The sequence below is a fragment of the Phytophthora parasitica genome (assembly GCF_000247585.1).
Source record: "Phytophthora parasitica INRA-310 unplaced genomic scaffold supercont2.26, whole genome shotgun sequence".
Taxonomy (NCBI): domain Eukaryota; phylum Oomycota; class Peronosporomycetes; order Peronosporales; family Peronosporaceae; genus Phytophthora; species Phytophthora nicotianae.
The window spans coordinates 423,008-440,930 of record NW_008649012.1 but is presented as its reverse complement, the minus strand read 5'-3'; the positions used below and the strand labels follow the sequence as shown (position 1 = coordinate 440,930).

At 53.1% G+C, this 17,923-nt stretch overlaps 9 protein-coding genes across 9 annotated transcripts; 3 read left to right on the top strand and 6 right to left on the bottom strand.

The window, feature by feature from the left end:
- Window positions 1–2,344: 2,344 nt before the first annotated feature.
- PPTG_11139 (hypothetical protein) lies at window positions 2,345–3,519 on the top strand. Its single transcript, XM_008907403.1, has 2 exons — window positions 2,345–3,139; window positions 3,216–3,519. The coding sequence occupies exons 1-2, from the start codon at window positions 2,411–2,413 to the stop codon at window positions 3,411–3,413; spliced, it is 927 nt and encodes a 308-aa protein (XP_008905651.1). The 5' UTR covers window positions 2,345–2,410; the 3' UTR covers window positions 3,414–3,519.
- On the bottom strand, window positions 3,435–5,171 carry PPTG_11138 (hypothetical protein). Its single transcript, XM_008907402.1, has one exon. The coding sequence runs from the start codon at window positions 5,095–5,097 to the stop codon at window positions 3,517–3,519; it is 1,581 nt and encodes a 526-aa protein (XP_008905650.1). The 5' UTR covers window positions 5,098–5,171; the 3' UTR covers window positions 3,435–3,516.
- Window positions 5,004–6,293, bottom strand: PPTG_11137 (hypothetical protein). Its single transcript, XM_008907401.1, has one exon. It carries the CDS (start codon window positions 6,256–6,258, stop codon window positions 5,269–5,271), a length of 990 nt encoding a protein of 329 aa, XP_008905649.1. The 5' UTR covers window positions 6,259–6,293; the 3' UTR covers window positions 5,004–5,268.
- Window positions 6,294–6,385: 92 nt separating this feature from the next.
- PPTG_11136 (hypothetical protein) lies at window positions 6,386–8,163 on the bottom strand. The gene has a single exon (XM_008907400.1). The coding sequence runs from the start codon at window positions 8,107–8,109 to the stop codon at window positions 6,445–6,447; it is 1,665 nt and encodes a 554-aa protein (XP_008905648.1). The 5' UTR covers window positions 8,110–8,163; the 3' UTR covers window positions 6,386–6,444.
- A 245-nt stretch (window positions 8,164–8,408) lies between these two features.
- On the bottom strand, window positions 8,409–10,456 carry PPTG_11135 (hypothetical protein). Its single transcript, XM_008907399.1, has one exon. The coding sequence runs from the start codon at window positions 10,234–10,236 to the stop codon at window positions 8,596–8,598; it is 1,641 nt and encodes a 546-aa protein (XP_008905647.1). The 5' UTR covers window positions 10,237–10,456; the 3' UTR covers window positions 8,409–8,595.
- Window positions 10,457–10,499: 43 nt separating this feature from the next.
- Window positions 10,500–13,502, bottom strand: PPTG_11134 (hypothetical protein; the record flags this gene model as incomplete). The annotated part of the gene is made up of 3 exons (XM_008907398.1): window positions 10,500–13,112; window positions 13,179–13,317; window positions 13,389–13,502. Coding segments are annotated over 3 exons (2,753 nt in total), but the record flags the coding sequence as incomplete, so codon positions are not given.
- A 160-nt stretch (window positions 13,503–13,662) lies between these two features.
- PPTG_11133 (hypothetical protein) lies at window positions 13,663–14,676 on the top strand. The gene is made up of 2 exons (XM_008907397.1): window positions 13,663–14,553; window positions 14,618–14,676. Exon 1 carries the CDS (start codon window positions 13,670–13,672, stop codon window positions 14,531–14,533), a length of 864 nt encoding a protein of 287 aa, XP_008905645.1. The 5' UTR covers window positions 13,663–13,669; the 3' UTR covers window positions 14,534–14,553; window positions 14,618–14,676.
- A 221-nt stretch (window positions 14,677–14,897) lies between these two features.
- On the top strand, window positions 14,898–16,121 carry PPTG_11132 (hypothetical protein). Its single transcript, XM_008907396.1, has one exon. It carries the CDS (start codon window positions 14,978–14,980, stop codon window positions 15,953–15,955), a length of 978 nt encoding a protein of 325 aa, XP_008905644.1. The 5' UTR covers window positions 14,898–14,977; the 3' UTR covers window positions 15,956–16,121.
- A 71-nt stretch (window positions 16,122–16,192) lies between these two features.
- Window positions 16,193–17,775, bottom strand: PPTG_11131 (GTP-binding protein YchF; the record flags this gene model as incomplete). The annotated part of the gene is made up of 4 exons (XM_008907395.1): window positions 16,193–17,054; window positions 17,125–17,320; window positions 17,387–17,444; window positions 17,521–17,775. The coding sequence occupies 4 exons, from the start codon at window positions 17,773–17,775 to the stop codon at window positions 16,409–16,411; spliced, it is 1,155 nt and encodes a 384-aa protein (XP_008905643.1). The 3' UTR covers window positions 16,193–16,408.
- Between the last annotated feature and the right edge of the window lie 148 nt (window positions 17,776–17,923).

Here is a 17,923-nt window from a genome sequence, read left to right as displayed (position 1 = left end):
CGGTGCTCTTTGATGGTACGATGAGGAGGCACTTGTAGGATCGCTTGGCGGTGGCGTGCTAGAAACCGCTTCACCATTGACTTGAACACCGAAAAACAGTTCTCTATGGGGTTTAACATGGGTGAATATGGACCCAACCTCAGTAACGTTGCTGAGGAGAACCTGTCTTTGAAGACCGCTTCTATTCGAGCGTGACACGGGGCGTTATCGGCCACAAGCACCACGTCTTCGAGAGGAGTAGACTGCTCAACGTGTGTCAGAAGACGACGAATAAAGTCGTTACAGCGGTCCGCTGTGAAGGACCCGAAACGTTTTTCCACGTACGCTATTCCATCATCTGATATGCAGGCGATAACGTGGATATTGGACCCCTTACTTGCAGTGTTGCGATCGACTGCGCGCTTTCCTTTCAGGCTTCGCCCTCGTCGACGTGAACACCACAAATTAAAGTTAGTTTCGTCTACATAAAATATCTTCTTACCTTGTGACTTGTAGCTCAGAAGTTTAATGGCGTAGTCTTGTCGAAGTTGCTTGTTGTGTGGAAGGTTCCGGTAGTTATTGTCTCGGTGAGTTTGTTTCATGGTGTACATACGCGCATCCACGTGGCGCTTCACAGTCTGATGAGTCACTCGAACACCGAAACGCGCCTCGAGCGCATCGACCATTTCGACTAGCGTAAGGTAACAATTATCATCTAAGAGACCCAGGAGATAGTCGATGTGGACATCTTGGATCTTGGTGTTGCGGCGTCCGCCGCGGAGTAGCCGTGGAGGGTTCTCCCAATCTTCTGCTGCATGTGCCGCAGCGACCCAGCTATAGGCTGTGCGCAGCTTGACGCCGTTGGTGGTGGCAATCTCACGCCAGTTTAGCTCATCACGAGCAGCACGAATGATCCGGAGCACAGTGGCGTCGTCGTAGAGCATCTTGAGAATGTTGTTGGGGGTAGAAAGTAGATTAAGAAGTGATCGATGCATAGCATCGCTCGCGCTACTGTCCACTGCTTGCTACTGTCCACTGCTTTTGGCGCGAACCGGTCCCGCCTTTCGGAACTCCAGCGCAATTTATTAGTATCTCGAAAGTAATGCAAAACTTTATTTTCTGTCAAATTCGATTGGCTTCAAATTATTCGTTTTAGCGTGATTGCAGTTTTGATTTTACATTTTGCAGCATTGAATTTCCTTTTTGCCATTTTGAAGGTTAAAAGGTGTAGTCTCCTTGCCAAAGTGCCTTTTTTTTTTAAAAAAAAAATGCTACTTACAAATAGCATCGGCAAGGAGCCACTGCCATCTACATTAGTAGTCAGGCAAGCGCAATACGTGTCTTATTCTTCTTGGACCCCGGCAACCGTGAGGAACATATACGGCCAGTTGGGGCCGCCTTGCAGTTCATCTCCGTCTCGTTCATATTGCATATGTCTTTAGTGTCATACAAGTTGGTTATCTCTTGGAGCTCGTGACACTAATTGGGCGCGGTATCATGCTCAGCTGAGTCGGCCTCTCCGTGTTTTGTTCGACAGCGTAACTCGTGCCTCGTCAGCAACCGCGACACCAACCCACTGGTAGCCCTATATATAGAGAAGGGCCACCTGTTTCAAACACCAGCTTCTTAGCCTTCATCGTACTGACATTGCGATTGCTCCACATTACCGCTCTTCTCCTCTTTTCAACCCAACCACCAAGCTGTTTTCTGGAACAAAAGCCTTCACTTTCATGTGCTTTCGTATCTGCCCATTGCCGTAGCCGTCCTTCGTTGTAGCATGCGCCATCTTGAGAATAGATTGTTTCGTAGTTTGCTTTTCCTATTCTCTCGAGCCAGGGACATCAGAATCCACAGGATATGCATTTGATTGGGTTTTACTATGTTAGATAGTTAACCACATACATTTACCACATAGGCGGGTTAGTAGCGGTGGTCTCCGGTCTTTGACTACTGGACGCCCACAATGATTTCAGTGAACACTAGAAGTGACTGGATTATTTCTAAGCGTACATTGTTATGCTTGGAGCGGCTGCAGAAGTACTACAACGATCTCTTAGTACCTCAGTACCTCGTAGAATGCCCCACAGTTGAAACGCATCGTTTCAAGCTGGACTTTTCGGCTCAACAGAAAACCTCAATAATGAAGAATAATCAAAGCGATTGTTGGCAAACCCAACGCCAGTAGTGAAGCAACTAGCATGATTATGCATGTACTGATTTATAGTGCAAGTATAAATCAGTACAGGTAATAAACTGAATAATCTCTGTCGGTTTCTGAATATAACGTTACATGTAATAAAAGGAACTTCAATTATACGGGCGTATTTTGACGTTAGAATTTAAATTATCAAATCCCAATTTCAACCAATCATATTTATCGAAGTACGTCATTTTTACGCAAGATTCTGCGCACACTGTCTGGGCGTCCGCCATGATCGAAGGTCAACACCCCGTCGTCCAGGCCCTGCTTGGTACACTCGTCACATGGGGCTTTACCGCTCTAGGCTCGGCCATGGTGTTCGTGTTGGACGTCGAGGACAAACACACGAGCCAGAAGATCCTGGACGGTATGCTGGGTTTCGCAGGTGGCGTGATGCTGGCCGCCTCTTATTGGTCACTATTGGCTCCCTCCATCGAGATCGCAGAGGAGTCAGAGCTCTATGGCCCCGACGGTCGCTGGTCTTTCGTGCCTGCCGCTGTGGGCTTCATGCTCGGAGCGCTCACGCTCTTTGGCACTGAGAGAGTGTTGCCTCTTTTGGAGAAATACCTGGGTGTATCTCCGCACTCAATGGGAAGCAAGGACGCCGATCTGAAGAAGAAGAAGAAAGACGACGACTACAAAGGGGAGAAAGAGGAGCACGAGAGCTACGACAAACCTACAACGGCCAGTACCAGCAGCTTCCGTCGGGTTTTATTGCTAGTTATTGCCATTACGCTGCACAATCTGCCGGAAGGAATGGCGGTTGGAGTGGGTTTTGGTAGTGTGGGTCACAGCAGCAGTGCTAGCTTCGCCAATGCCGTGAATCTGGCCATTGGCATTGGGCTGCAGAACTTTCCCGAGGGACTGGCAGTGTCGATGCCTTTGAGAAGGGAAGGCACGTCGGCGTTTAAGGCGTTCATGTGGGGACAAGCGAGTGGACTCGTGGAGCCAATTGGAGGGGTAAGCTGATGGTAAAGGGGAATTTAGATAGGTTAAAACACACTTACGTCTGTGACTTTTGTATGTGGATATGCAGTTGATTGGAGCTGGAGCTGTTCTGTACGTGCAGCCGATTCTGCCGTACGCGCTGTCGTTTGCGGCGGGTGCCATGATCTTTGTCGTGGTGGACGATTTGGTGCCGGAGACAACACAGAGCGGCAACCAGAAGCTTGCGACTTTCGGCACCATCGTGGGCTTCGTCGTCATGATGGTCATGGACGTCGCACTTGGATAGAGATGTAACTCTACTTTAGATCCTTCGAAACCCGATAGGAGGAGCAATAACCTCCTGGAAAATGTATTGTGTGCTTTAACCGTTTAACTGTCGATGGCTCTAGTTACTTAGGCGCGTTTTCCTCCATGAGGAAGAAAGAGAACTCCTCATCCTGCCAGTCATTACTGATCCTTACAGTCGGTGGCTTAGTGTTTTTATCTATGTCTGCTGTAGAATCTCCCTCGATTGCAGCAGCAGCCCAGATCGTGTTGATAAGACCAGCCACAGCTAGCAGAGTGATGCACGCTAGCATCCACTGAGGCGCCTGCGAGTAGTCGAAGCCTGGCTTGAACTTGTCACCGCCAGGATCGAGACTGAGCTCCACCTGCGCCTGCAGTGGCTGGTCACACATCGCTTCGGCGATTCCTACGCGGTGGTTATCAACGTCATAGATGACGTCGTGTCCTTCCAAAACGCTCGCCCCCAGTATCGTAGCCTTTGGTCCAGCAGTGAAGAAGATTGTGCCCGTGTAGATCCCGTTCCCGACTTGTGCAAAATAGCGAGTCGACGGTAGACAAATGTGCACGTCGTTCTTGAACCAGAAGCAAACATCCGGCAGCGCAGCGACCTGTTCGGACGTCATGAAGTAGAACGTGTCGCTTTCAGGCACGAACGAGAAGCTTCCCACCGCTCGACTCCAAGCGAGTCGGAATGGTTGCTTGGTGCTCTCAGGCATGTACAAGAAGGTCGTCCCGCTGTCCAGTACGCACCCGCGGTCGGCATTGAATTCCTTCTTATCCACCTGCATAGTGTTGTTCGCGTTGCCAATAGACACTGAGAGCAGCGTCACTGTCCAGTACTGGTACCCAGTGTTGCGTAGAGGAGTGTACCGTACCGGTTCCGTGTGGCGAGCCAGATCTACCCCGCCGATCGTGAGCAAACCGCCACCTTCGGCCAGACACTGCGAGAAGATACGAGAACGTGTCACCTTCTGTCGATAGAACTGCTCGTAGATAGAGTCCGGGTGTCGCGAGAAGCCCATGATGCCGTCCGACGGCTGATCGAGGAACACTCCCGACTGCTCGTAGATGCAGCCGAACTCGACGCGTGCCTCGAATGACGACGATAACTGCATCATATCGGACGCCTTGTATGCCGTCCAGTGGTCTCCTTCAACGTACGTCTGGCCGTATTTACACCTGCCATTCTCACAGTCTACACACGGCGGTTCGCCCCTGTTCGACATAGCGATCATGGATCGATCACAGCTTAAATACGTCGTGTTGACCGTGAAGACAAACGGCTGGTGCTTCCGTTTGTTGCCGCAGTTGTTGCAGCCTACACATACAAAAGCCGTCTTGCCGCTACCTGTGTCGATGATTAATTCACGCTGCTGCCCGCCGACCGTCACTTGAATCGTGTGCGATCCAGCACCAGAGCGAAGTCCCATTTCCACAGTCGCTTGATTGCGTGCAGCTTCCCCATCAGGTGGATCTTCGTCACTCAAGGTCTGTACCGCCTGGAGCTCTTCATCTATTGATCGGTGATACCGATACCGCCCGTGCAATGCGTCGATCGCTTGACTACGAGCCATGGTATTCGACATCTCGAGCTGGATTGTGTCCAGTGATGAAGTCGCTGCATACGCGCCCCATATTGCAAGTGATACTAGCGCCGCATAGCGGACCACCGCACCGAGTACCATAGCAGAACCTGTATGAACTGCAGTGCAGTGGATCCAACACCGAAGGATTCGGCGTCAACGGGCACCGCCGACTAGTCAAGCGGATCAATGTCCGTCCCTTCAGTGAACTGTTGACAGAGCTGTTACATGGCAGCAGTTCATTATTCATAGCTGCGTTTGGAGCGTATACACCTACTTTTCGATGTCAAAGGACAAATGTGCGAGCCTCTCGCTTAATGCCCAGAGCTTGGTTGCTGCAGCCGGTGACTGACTCAACTTGGACGGCGCCTCGCGTGCTGGATATCCGAACATGGCGTTTAATCCTTTGGGGCCGAAGAAATCTCCGCCTTCGACTTCGCTCCCCGTAGCAGCGTACAGCGTAGGTAAAGCACCCATCTCGATAGTTTGACGCGGCATCAGAGTCCACAGCATAAACGTAGTCGTCCACATCCAATTGCTGTTGGACGTGGACGGCGCCGTCAGTAGGTTCGTCGACGTGGTGCCAGGATGGCACGCAACAGCAGCTATCCCCTCCACACCGGCGCCTTTCATGCGTCTGTCCAACTCAAAGGTGAAGAGGATGTTGCACAGCTTCGTGTTGGCGTAGTTAAGCCACTGACTGTACTTGCGCTCAGTCGTCACCATGATCTCGTCCTCATCAAACGTCCAAACCGCGTTACGATGCGTCATACTACTCACGTTAACTATGCGAGCAGACGTGCTCTCCTTCATCAGGTCGAACAAGTGCGCGGTCAGGGCGAAGTGCCCCAAGTGGTTCGTTGCGAACTGCCTCTCATAGCCGTCCACCGTCTTGGTGTACGTGCCACCCATGATTCCGGCGTTGTTAATGAGCAGATCCAGTCGGTCGTGGGTCTTTTTGAACTCTTGTGCGAACTGCTTCACGCTGGTCAAGTCACTTGTGTCCACCTGCATGAACTCTACGGCCCCAGCCTTGGGATTCGATGCTAAAGTCTCCCGTATCTTGGTCTCCGCTTCACGGCCTCGCTCCGCATTGCGACAGGCTAGGATTACATGAGCTCCATTGCGAGCGAGTTGCAGAGCGGTCTCGTAGCCGATGCCTGAGTTGCCTCCCGTTATCACAGCCAGTTTGCCCTCCTGCGACGGAATCTGCGAGGCATGCCAAATGTGGGGCACCGGAGGCCTACTGCTTGTGCTGCCCATGCCCGGAACGATCGAATGGCACAGGAGCCGAACGTTTCTACCAATGACAGACGTGCCCAGGACGGCTGCATGGTTGACAACGTTGGAGCCCTGTAAAACCATCAGACAGCTCAACACTGATAGCTATAAGCTAGAATCGCTTTTATATGTCTTCATTGTCAACATAGTTTGAACCACTTCTCAAGTCTAAATGGGGTTATACTGCTGACGACGGAGTCCATTCTGTCGACGGCGACGGCGCGCGTAGACCGTTGCCGCCAGGATGAGGAATGCACAGCCGACGAAGAGGGACACGGTGGCGCCTGATGCCGTCTCTGCCGTTGCATTGGATTGCGAGACGGTCGCGCGGGTTTGCAGTGCCAGAGTGGCATCGCGGCGTTCATCTTCATCTTCCTTCTTGCTGGCAGATTCAAATTTACCTCCAGCGGCGTCACGCTCGAACGGATCAGTCGGGTACGAAATTGCGGTGCACTTGTCGTCGCCGAAGATGAAGCAGTCGAAGAGGTGAAGACCGTGGAGCGGACGCACAGCGGGAACCATGTGACCGGCACCCTTGACGGTCTTAAACGTAAGGCCGAGCTCGAACCGCTGGTGGTAACCGGCGATCTGGTCATCCGGACCAAGCCATGCACGCCACGGCGACGCAGGCTTCAGTGCAAGACCGTCATCCTCCGTAATCCAGCGCTGAGTGCCGATGAAGTTGACAACCGAATCGGCGTCGCCACTATAAATGAGGACCTTCAGGTCGTTGCCAAGTAGCTTCCGGTACTTGTCCAATGACGAGAATGTACGGTCGAAGTTGTGCGAGATGTACGGCTGGCAGTCCACCCACTTCATGGGTAGTTTGCCTTCAATATGCAACGCTTCCTGCACGTCCAGTCTGTTCAGTAGAGTCTCGGTGAAGTCACCGGCGCACGGCCCCACAACTCCGCGGTAAGTCTGGATCTTCGGGCCCACCTTGTCAAGCAGATGTGAGTGCAGAGCACTACGTTGTTTGTTCTTCATGTGACACACGTCGCCGTAGATGTAATAGTGGTTAAACTCTCCCGTGTCCGCAGCCTCATGAGCTTTCAACACAGCCTCTTCACAGCGCGAAGTGCAGTTGACATCCGTGAACATGCACTGCGCTACATCGTGGTTGCAGTAGTCGAGGAGCGTAAAGTAATCTCCGCGCGAAATGAGGGCGTGTGAATAGTAGTAGTCCATGTACGCGTTGCCGTCGATCTCCATGTCCGTGAGTGGGTTGCCGATAGCAAAGCCTTTGAGGTTTACACCTTCCAGCGGATCGTCCACCAGACGCTCCACCAAGTACGGAATGTACATGCCGGCATAGCTCTCGCCGGTCACGTAGAATTCACGACCCTGGAGCTCCGGGTATTTATTGAAGAACTCGCGGAGGAACAGCCGAAGCCGGTCCGCCACGACGTCATCGTTATAATAGTCAGCGGCAGCCTGCAGGGGCTGGCTGAAGCCGACTCCTGAGGGCGAGTCCACCCACACAATGTTGGCACGGGCGTTCCACCCATACGGGTTGAGCCCCACCGTCCCGTCGCGCTTGGCGACGAACGGGCCGTTTTCAGTGAAGAAACCCTCGGACGACGCACAGCCCGGGCCGCCGTTCAGCCAGAGCACAATGGGGTCACTTTCTGGAGAGCGTCGCGACTCTGCATACCAGTAGAACAGCTTCTCCTTGGTAGGTGTGGGCAAGTGTAGTTGGCCGGCAAAATGTGAGAACGGGACGTCTTCCTGCTTGAGCCCGGGAAGATCTCCAACGCGATGGGCGTCGTACGCCACTGTGGGGGAAGCGAAGAGCATGGTGCCCAGCGCTGCAAGCGCAACGAAAAGCCTCATTTGGTAAGGCGTGAGGTCAGCGAGTGGCGTGACAAGATGAAGAGTGAGAAGAATGCGGTCTCCACTGCAACGCACGGCGCGAAATATGTCGTGGAGGGGGTGATTATGACGGTTGGGCGGATCCACTTAGTGGATGAAAATATAGAATACAATTAGGACATGAAGGGGCGTGTGTCGTCCGTCTTCTCGGTTGCCACGTTTGCCACAGGATGGAATTGATTGGCAAGCATGTAACGTGCTGTCCGACAACTTGGATGGCGACAAGTACACTCATCTGGCATCTGGATGAGTTCTCCAAGCCTTCTCTACTAGGTACTACATACTCGCAAGAAACACCTTTCTTTCCTTTTCCAGCTGAAAAGTTTCCAGTGAAAACGCATATCTTTCTTCAATGTCCTTGCTTAGCTACAAGTACCTTTCTCAAAATGACAAATACAGATACTCCTCCTGCCCTCCAACTCGCCATATCTATAGCTCTATCTACTTTTAAACCACGGTCTGGTAGCCGCTCGAGTACAGACGCTGATAGCGCGCACGCTTCTTACCGTTGCGGATGCCAACGGCCGCGGCCGCCACAAGCACACCACACACGACTGGCAAGATCAGCCAGATCGCCGACGAGCCAGACCCCACCGAAATGACGTTGCCGTTTGCGGTCTTGAGAGCGCTTTCAGAGTCCATCTTCGCATGCGCTGCCTGCTGAACGACCGTCATACCAGCCTCGATCTCGTTGTCGTCCACCGGGTACACGAACTTGTTGCAGGCATCCTGACCGTACACGAAGCACTCGAAGAGGTTGAGACCGTGCAGCGGACGCACAGCAGGCACCATGTGACCAGCACCCTTGACGGTCTTGAACGTCAGGCCCTCATACTTCTGCACGTAACCAGCCAATTGCTGGTCGGGGCCGAACCACGCGCGCCACTTCTGCGTGATCTGCAGCTTGAGCCCCTGACCACCGAGCCAGCGCTCAGTGCCGATGAAGTTCACGACCGAGTCAGCATCACCACTGTAGATAAGAGCCTTAAGGTTGCGGCCAAGGATGTTGTGGTACTTAGGCAAAGACGACGGACTAGACGTGTACAGATCACCAACGGGGTCACTGCATCCCTTCCACAGAACATGCTTACCACCCGTACTTTTAGTCACGTGGATGGCACGTTGCACTTCTGGAAGGTTCAGGTAGATGTGGGTGAGGGTATCAGCGCAAGCGCCAATGTCACCACGGTGCGTGGGTGAGATCTGTACGGACGGCTTTGCTCTCTTACGCAGAGCCTTGGCCTGCGAATTGTCCATTAGGCAGATGTCACCGTAAATGAAGTAGGGGTCCAGTCCACCGGCTCCAACCTCGGCCTCCTCCAGCAACGCCTCACAACCAGAGGGACACGGCGTGTCGTCGAAGAGGCAGCCGATGTGCGCACCGCACTGCACCTTTATCTTCTCATAGGCTTCCAGCGACACCATTGCGTGCGAGTAGTAGTAGTCAATGTAGGCATTGCCATCAATGATATTGTCGGTGAACGGATTGCCAATGGCAAAACCTTTGAGGTTGACGCCTTCGATCGGCTCCTCCACCAATCGGTCCACCAGATAGGGGATGTACATTCCAGCGTAGCTCTCGCCGGTAATGTAGAACTCGCGGTTCTTGAGTTCGCTGAACTTTTTGAAGAAGAGACTGAGGAACTCGCGGGTCTTGGCCGCGACGATGTCGTCGTTGTAGTAGTTGGGGCCTTGGACGTCGCCACTGAAGCCCACACCGGCGGGGGATTCGAGCCACACCATGTTGGCCTTGCGGTTCCACGAGTAGCGGTTCACCTTGATGCTCAGGTCGTCGCGTACGACGAACGGTCCGTTCTCGGTGAATAGTCCGCCCAGCGACGAGCAACCGGGGCCGCCGTTGAGCCACAGCACGATCGGATCGTTCTCCGGGTCGCTTTGGCTCTCGGTGTACCAGTAAAAGAGCTTCTCCTTCTCCTCGAGCTCCAGGTGGCCGGCGTAGTGCTTGAACGACAGCTCCCGGGTCAGACCCGGCAGCTCCTTGATCAACGCGTCTTCGTGCTGGGCGCCAGACACCGTCGACGTCACTACAGCCGCACAGCTCACAAGCAACTGCAGCGCCACCTTCATCTTGGTATCTCACTGGGGAAAATCGAAAGTGATGGACAGAGAGACGAGCTCAATGCGCCGCCCATTTTACAGAGACGAAAGACCAGAAGCAGAGGATACATGTACCTCTGCCCACACGCCCTCTGCTGCAAGGAGACTGGGTTGGGTATCAGATATAGGAGGCTTTCAAGACACATGTCAACATTCCTCAGCCGTTACGTTTCCCCGTCTCTATTCGGACTCTATCCTGTCTTTCAGCCAATCACATAATTTACAGATGCTTTGTGAGCCAATGGGTGTCACGATTGGCAATCACCCAACTTCAACTTCACCAATACAATTTTCAAGTCGATTGATTGATTGATATTGTGCTTGCCGTCCTGTGATGCTGCGGCCGCTAGTCTCCTTTGGACTCGCTTGGTGCTGCACTGCTGGTTGCTGTGTTGCTGTTATTGCCTGGGACGAGACTCGCACCCTTACCGAGGCGATCGCACACGATGGTAATGTGTTTCTTGAGCCGCTTGGTGTCCTCCTGCATCTGTAGCTCGCTCGTCGCTACAGCGGACGCCGCTGCTGTGCCGTCCTTGTTTTGAGGCTGCTTGGCCAGCACAGTACGCAACAATTCCGTCATGGCGCAGTCAGTCCGCTCCTCCCAGCCTTGCTCCACGGCGCCGCTGTCAGCCGTCTCGTTCACGACAGGAGAAAGATACGCCTCTAGGAGCCGTGCGTCTTCGTCGCTGAGATGGAACCGGAACTTAATGAGCATCAGGATGAGCGACACACAGCACGCCAACCGATTGGCCGCACGGTTCAGCTTGGCTTCCACCGCCTCCATGGCGTGCGACAGTGAAATGAGTTGGTCGTACGTGCCGTGTAGCAGCACGTCCAGAAAGTTGACAGCGGCGGGGCTGCGGTCCTTGTAGCGCACCAATAGACGCTTCTGAATCACGCGGAACTGGTGCGCTCGGTCGTTCAGCTGCGCTACCAGCTCGAGCTTCTCCTTCCGCAGAGCGAAGTGCGCATCAATAGCACCGAAGAAATCTGCAAGCGGTAGTGGCTCCTGGTAGAACACCTCGAGAGCCGTAGAAGCACCGTTGTCGCTGCCCTTGGCCTCTGCATGCTGCTCTCGTCCGTCAAAGAATGCACGAAGGCGAGCAACCAGCTCTTGTGATACCATCCAGAGCGCCTCAAGCTCGTTAGACTGGATACGATAGCGTCCGGCGTTCTTCGATACAAGGATCGTCGCCTCAACGCCGTTGTAGTACTGGAAACTCAGTACATTTGTGCCGGAGCCACCCGCCACCACCTGCTTCGCCCACTCGGGTGTGCAACTTGGCTGGTGTAGCATGTCTTCAAACAAACTGGCGAGTTCAAGAGGCTCTTGATTGGTTTCCAGAGTAAATTTGAAGGTACTGGACTTGACGGGAGGCACGAGACGGCAGGCCATGCACATGGGGAGCTTGACTACACACTGCGAGACTCGCGGCTGACCTGTCTCGAGTGTATACGACGCTGAGATTGTAACGGAGAGTGACGTAGGCATGGCATCAGCACTCGGACGCAACACGACCGGGATAATAAGAGGCGTAGACGCCTTGCCGTCGATGCTCCCAATCACGAACGAGGAATCGCTAGCCACGACATTCTCGGGTGTTGACACCGACAACGTCACATTGGAGACACGCGTTGATCCAGTGTACGTGACATACACGCGCATTGTTAGCTGCGTATTCTTACCATTAGCGTCTTGTGTTGAGCCTCCACTGCGATTGAACTCATCGCTACGATCCGGTAGAGCGTCCAGGATGGCTGGTACCTGTGCTCGAATCAACACGCGGTCTTTAGGCTCCGTCCGCCGTTCGCCCTGTGCACGGCGTATGACATTCAATAGTTGTCGATGTTCTTCATCCATTTCTTCATAGTTGATCTCCTTCGTGTCTGGTGCGACAACAGCGGAAGACGGCGGGTCTGTGCCCATGTAGTTGACACTTAGCGCTCCGTCCGAGTCCAGACTCACGATCATTCCGTCGATGCCTCCGAATTCGGCGACTTGCAATGCCACCGGGACGGTTGACGAACACGCAGACCAAATGAGCGTCTTCTCCTTGAAGACACTCCAGAGTTTTGAATCACTGGCAATGAGAAGGTTCTCCATTGATGCTGAGCTCTGTGATACTCTCTCCGTAGGAGATGCATATCGTCGAAAAGTGGCAAAAGCCGACGGATGGAAACCCAGTCGCTTCTGCAGAAAAATCTCTCCCTGCGGTTTGATACCGAATAGCGTGAACTCACCAAGTACCAGGATGTCAAAACTCGTTGATGATTCCTGGTATGACATCCGAGCAACGCGGATGTCTACAATGACTTCTCCAATATTTATCTTCCAGTCGCAGTGCACTGACGCCGAAGCGGCATCTTTCTGTCGGTCTTCCTTACTGTCTTCGTCTAAAGCGTTTCTTTTCTTTTTGAGCGACGCCGACGCCAGAACTTGATAACGGTAGCATTCAAGTTGTAAATCCGACGTGGCAGCTATCACAGCGTCCATACCGACTGCATAACATATCGCTCCAGGGAGGAAGTTGTTGTTGAGGGGCTGTAGAAATGCAAACCTGTCTTGCTCGAAGAACTGCAGCCGACCATCTAGCGACTGCACACACAGATGATCACGCTCCGATCGTGGAGGAGCTCCCCCGCCAGAGCTAGAGCTAGGCGAACCAAAAGGTCCGTAGATAAAGTTATAAGCTGTGAAGTGTTCCCCGTCGATGCCCAGTAAATGTTCGTATCGCAGCGTAATCTTGAAGTAATTGGCCGCCATGCCGGTCCCGCCCACGCCCTCCACCACATAAACGCCGATCCGTCTCGGCTGTAGGATAGCGAGCGCTAAAATACGCTGATTGCTGTCGTAGAAAAAGTTAGTTGTCAATTAGTTTTTCACCAAGTTCAATTTAGAGACGACAACTCACGGAATAAAGTAACCAAGAGCCAATTGCAAAATGGGACGTCGAATATTCTCCTCCAGCAGTAGGTGTTCGATACGGAATTCGCTCTGGGTTGGGCAATACACGCGCAACACCCCGTTCAAGCTGCCAGTTACGATTTTCACTGTGGAATGGAATTCCAGCAACCAGGATGTCAATAGTCAGTATATAACACACGAACTAGGCAATATTTACCATGTCCGGAGGAATCGTTATCCACGTTGCCCACCACCAGCGCACCGGGCGTATACTCCTCGTCGTGCTCGCCCTTGGCGGCCCACCATTCGCGCACCTGGAAGAGGGACATGGTCTAATCGGATATCTGAGGACGCGTCGTTTCAAGACCAATGCAGACCATTGGATGAAACTCATTTTGTGTAAAAACGGACTCTGCGTCTTTTTTGACCAATGAACGCTCTCATTGAATCGAAAAGAACTTTTCTGCAAATAAACGGTCATTCCAGAAACATCAGAGCATGACAGCGCGCATTGCGGTAGGACTGCGACAGCGTGTCGTGGCGTTCGAGCCGCTGCTGCACGAGCGCAGGGCCTTGCGAGCGCTGAAGCGAGCTACGACTGCATCCACTTTGTTATCTGCATCCACCCAAGCAACGCGAGTGGCTTATGGCAGCGTTGCGATCGCAGATCCAGAGGTTTACCAGTTCGTAGCCTTCCTGCTGTCACCCGAAGGCTCCGCATCGTATCCGGACGAGACCCGGCAGCTGCTGGCTGTGTTAGCTAAATTCAGTACCAAGCAGACCATTCAGGCATCCACATTGAAGTCGTTTACCCAATGGGAAGATGCCGTTGCGCGCTATGCGGTGGCGGAGACTGCCGGCAGCTGGAGAGTGTTCGTGTTAGTCACGTATCGCCCTAGACAGCTGCTGCCATTGTATATGGCGTCGGCGAGACGTGCGGTCAAGCTCGTCAATGCCGTCGTAGCACTGGTGACGGCAAACGCGTACATCTCCACCCTTGGCGGTGGGCACTTCTTGTGCCGCCATTTGAGCCAATCGACGTTGCTGGCCAAGCTGCAGATTGGGATTTCAATGGGACTGAAAGACCCCATACTGGAGAGCAAGTGTAGGGTGAATCTGATGTACAATGCGCTGCAATTGGGCAAGTTTAAGCGGGCCAGGAGGATCTTGAAACGCGAAGAAGTTGTGGCGGAGCAGCTCGATAGTAGTGAGCTGCGTAACGTCTGCCATGCTGCCAACGTGTACTTGGACAAGATGGACCGACTGCACAAGGAGCAAGTGCTGTTTCATAGGAAGAATGGACGTCCAGCCACACTGCATGACAATTTCTACCGGCAGCGGATCGTTCGGATGACGAAGTGAGACAGCAGAGTCTGCCCAAGGTACCCTCTCCTTGGAACTTCTACTAAACTTGCGCCACAATTACATAACTGTAACGTTAAACAGGAAGGCATTTCATTCGCTACGGTATCCTAGCAATAAATTACAAACACGAAGGATACTGATACCATCATGGTTAAGTGCGCTGTTCGTTCAACATTGCGAGCATGTAAACACACGACCACCGACAGATAGTCCACTGGCGATTGTACGAGATTTCCTCCTACCCATACGCTTTTCCTGATGGTATTTCATGGTCTGCCCATGGAGGGCGTTCAACTCACGCTTACTTAAAAATTGAAAGAGATAAGGTACAGCACGCTTTGTCATGGCAAATTGCCATGATGCTGTCTCCTAGATTAAAGCTTTCATTCTGCGATTACTCCCCTGGGAAGCAAGCGACCCCGACCGACCGCCGTCTCCACAATGGTTACCTCGTTCGTGTCCAAGACTGCAGTCTTCGTGACTACTTTGCTAGCGTCGCTTACTGGCGTGAATGCTGAGCTAGAGACTGTCAAGCTCTCGCACCCGCAAGGCTCCAGTGCCGAGGTGTTCCTTTTCGGTGCCCACGTCAAGTCGTTCCGCGCGGCAATGGACCCGAACGTTGATGTGATCTTCATGTCTAAGGACTCGTTCATGGATGGCGTGAACCCCATTCGCGGCGGCATCCCCGTGGTGTTCCCCAACTTCGGCGGCGCTCCCGGCTTCCCCAACCACGGCTTCGCTCGCATCACCAACTGGACGTTGGCTAGCACCAAGGAGGCTACTGACAAGGACAGCCCGAGCGTGGCTAAGTTCACCATGGAGGCCAGCAACTCGACCCGCCAGATCTGGCCGGTGGAGTTCAAGCTCGAGTACGTGGTGCAGCTGTATCCTAACCAGCTAAAGACGGCGCTGCGCGTGCAGAACACACACACCGAGCAGATCGAGTTCCACACGCTGCTGCACAACTACCTGTGGGTGGACGACTCGCGTAACGGCGGTGTGGCGGTGTCGGGCCTGAAGGGTGTCGATTACTATGACCAGGTGGCCAAAGTAAACACAACAGAGACCCGCCAATCCATCACTTTTACCAACTCGACGGCGCAGACCGGCAACACGTACCTGGACGCCCCGGACAAGATTGTCGCGACCATTAAGGGTGTCAACACCAAGGACCGTTCCGTTACCGTCCTGAAGAAGGGATTCATCACCGGTAAGAATGGGCAAAAAGCGATTAAGACCAAAACCGACGCCGTGGTGTGGAACCCTGGTGCCGAGCGCGCTAAGAAGCTGGAGGACTTCGGCGACGAGGAGTACATTAACATGGTATGCGTCGAACCCGGTCGTGTCAGCGTCAAGCAACCTCTTCCGGCCGGCCAGACCTACACTTTGCAGCAGAGTATCACGGTCACCTCGCTCTAAGCCGAAAGCAACGTAGTTGTATCCCGTAGTTAACTACCGTACGCCCGTAAACAGAGGCGGGAAATACCTTAGCGATTGCGATCTAACATAAATTACCGCTGCGTAGCGGCGGCGCTCGGCTTGTCAAACCCAATTGAATTCAGATCATAAAACGTGCTGCCCTGATGACAAAGTTGTCTATCTCGGACTCCGAGTCGGAGCCCGGCGCTCGCATACATATCAAGCAAAAGAGTGATATGTTTTTCCAATGCCTTCAGGGAGAGTTTATAATTTACTCTTAACGCATCTAACCGTTAGCATCGCGGCCAAAATAAGCGATCCCTTAATGCTGAGAACAGGCCCAACTTTCATTCCCCATGCTTGCACTGGTCACGGATCGTGTGACGGCAAGACAAACGTTATCCACGAGGCAATCACCGAACTGCTGAGATCTATTGCTACGTTACGGTGGAGTTATTTTCCCACAAGGAAATTGAAGATGTCGCCATCCTGGCAAATGTAGTCCTTGCCTTCCGAGCGCAACTGACCCTTCTCCTTGGCCGCACGCATACTGCCAGCCTTCACAAAATCCTCGTATCCGACAGTCTCTGCACGAATGAGCAATTTCTCAAAGTCCGAGTGGATCACACCAGCCGCCTCAGCTGCAGTCGATCCGGCCAGCACATTCCAAGCACGCGCCTCCTTCTCACCAACAGTGTAGTAGGTCTGCAGCTGCAGCAGCTCCTGACTAGCACGAATGACCTTCGTCAAGCCAGTCTCGTTCAATCCGCTCTCGTTCAGGTACTCCAACTGACTTTCGTCTTCCTCAAAAGATGCTGCAGCTTCCTCCAAAGAGCCCGATACCGTCAGACACACGCTTCCCTCCGCCTCAACACACTCACGCACTGCCTCTGTCATCTCGTTACCCGTAGCTGCATCATCCTCAGATACATTGCACAGGTACAGAGCCTTCTTAGCTGTTAGTAGCTGCAGACGCTCGAACTGAAGTTGTTCGTCTGGCTTGTCGAAGGTCATTCCTTCGGCCAGATTCCCATCTTCCAAGTGAGGCTGCAGACGCTTCAGAACCTCGATCAAGGAAGGGATTGTGGGGTCCGTCGATCTATCAGAAGCGTAAACCAATAAAAATATGAGCTCGCAAAGCACACTCCTCAGTAACTGAAAGCACGCACTTTTTCTTCTTTGCCAGGTTGGCCAACCGCTTCTCCACTGTCTGCAAGTCGGCAAGGATCAGCTCGGTACGGATCGTCTCCAAGTCACGAATAGGGTCCACCGACTCGTCCACATGGAGGATGTTAGTGTCCTCGAAGCAGCGCACGACGTGGGCGATCACCGCCACCTGCCGAATGTTGTCTAGGAACTTGTTGCCTGCCACCCAGTCAAATTGTCTGTTAGAACTACAGTAGTTGCCTGTATATAGCAGTTGCAACGCACCCAGTCCTTCGCCATTCGAAGCACCTCGCACCAGTCCGGCGATGTCGACGAATTCAAGCTGCCAATTGACAAGTTCAAAGCGTTTTCAGTCACTCGATACATTGCAAACTGCTGAGTAGCCCGCGAGTCCCGACCTGCGTCTCGATCACGCGCTTGGACTTCTCTACCTCCGCCAGGTGTCGCACGCGCTCGTCGGGTACAGCTACGCGCGCAACATTCGGGTCGATGGTGCAGAAAGGATAGTTGGCGGCCTGGGCTACCTCAGTCTTGGTAAGCGCGTTGAATAGTGTGGACTTGCCCACGTTGGGCATGCCCACGATGCCCACGGATCGCTGGAATCCACGGCAGCCCGAGGGTGTGCGGGCCACTACGCGACGGATGTTCAGCATGCTGCGCCACAAATTGTTGCACTGGCCAATTTTGGTGTACGTACCGAAAATACACGTGCCAGTTTTATACAGGATGTTTGTAAGTGGATGGATATGCTATTTAAATGACGTGAACTAGATCGTCTGCGACTTACACTGGGAATACCCC

What these genes read in the sequence shown, in the direction of transcription:
- PPTG_11139 (XM_008907403.1), top strand. Translation starts at nt 2,411, where the DNA reads ATGATCGAAGGTCAACACCCCGTCGTCCAGGCCCTGCTTGGTACACTC. An exon ending in TCGTGGAGCCAATTGGAGGG is followed by an intron (nt 3,140 to 3,215) that starts GTAAGCTGATGG and finishes GTGGATATGCAG; the next exon opens with TTGATTGGAGCTGGAGCTGT.
- PPTG_11138 (XM_008907402.1), bottom strand. Translation starts at nt 5,097, where the DNA reads ATGGTACTCGGTGCGGTGGTCCGCTATGCGGCGCTAGTATCACTTGCA.
- PPTG_11137 (XM_008907401.1), bottom strand. Translation starts at nt 6,258, where the DNA reads ATGGGCAGCACAAGCAGTAGGCCTCCGGTGCCCCACATTTGGCATGCC.
- PPTG_11136 (XM_008907400.1), bottom strand. Translation starts at nt 8,109, where the DNA reads ATGAGGCTTTTCGTTGCGCTTGCAGCGCTGGGCACCATGCTCTTCGCT.
- PPTG_11135 (XM_008907399.1), bottom strand. Translation starts at nt 10,236, where the DNA reads ATGAAGGTGGCGCTGCAGTTGCTTGTGAGCTGTGCGGCTGTAGTGACG.
- PPTG_11133 (XM_008907397.1), top strand. Translation starts at nt 13,670, where the DNA reads ATGACAGCGCGCATTGCGGTAGGACTGCGACAGCGTGTCGTGGCGTTC.
- PPTG_11132 (XM_008907396.1), top strand. Translation starts at nt 14,978, where the DNA reads ATGGTTACCTCGTTCGTGTCCAAGACTGCAGTCTTCGTGACTACTTTG.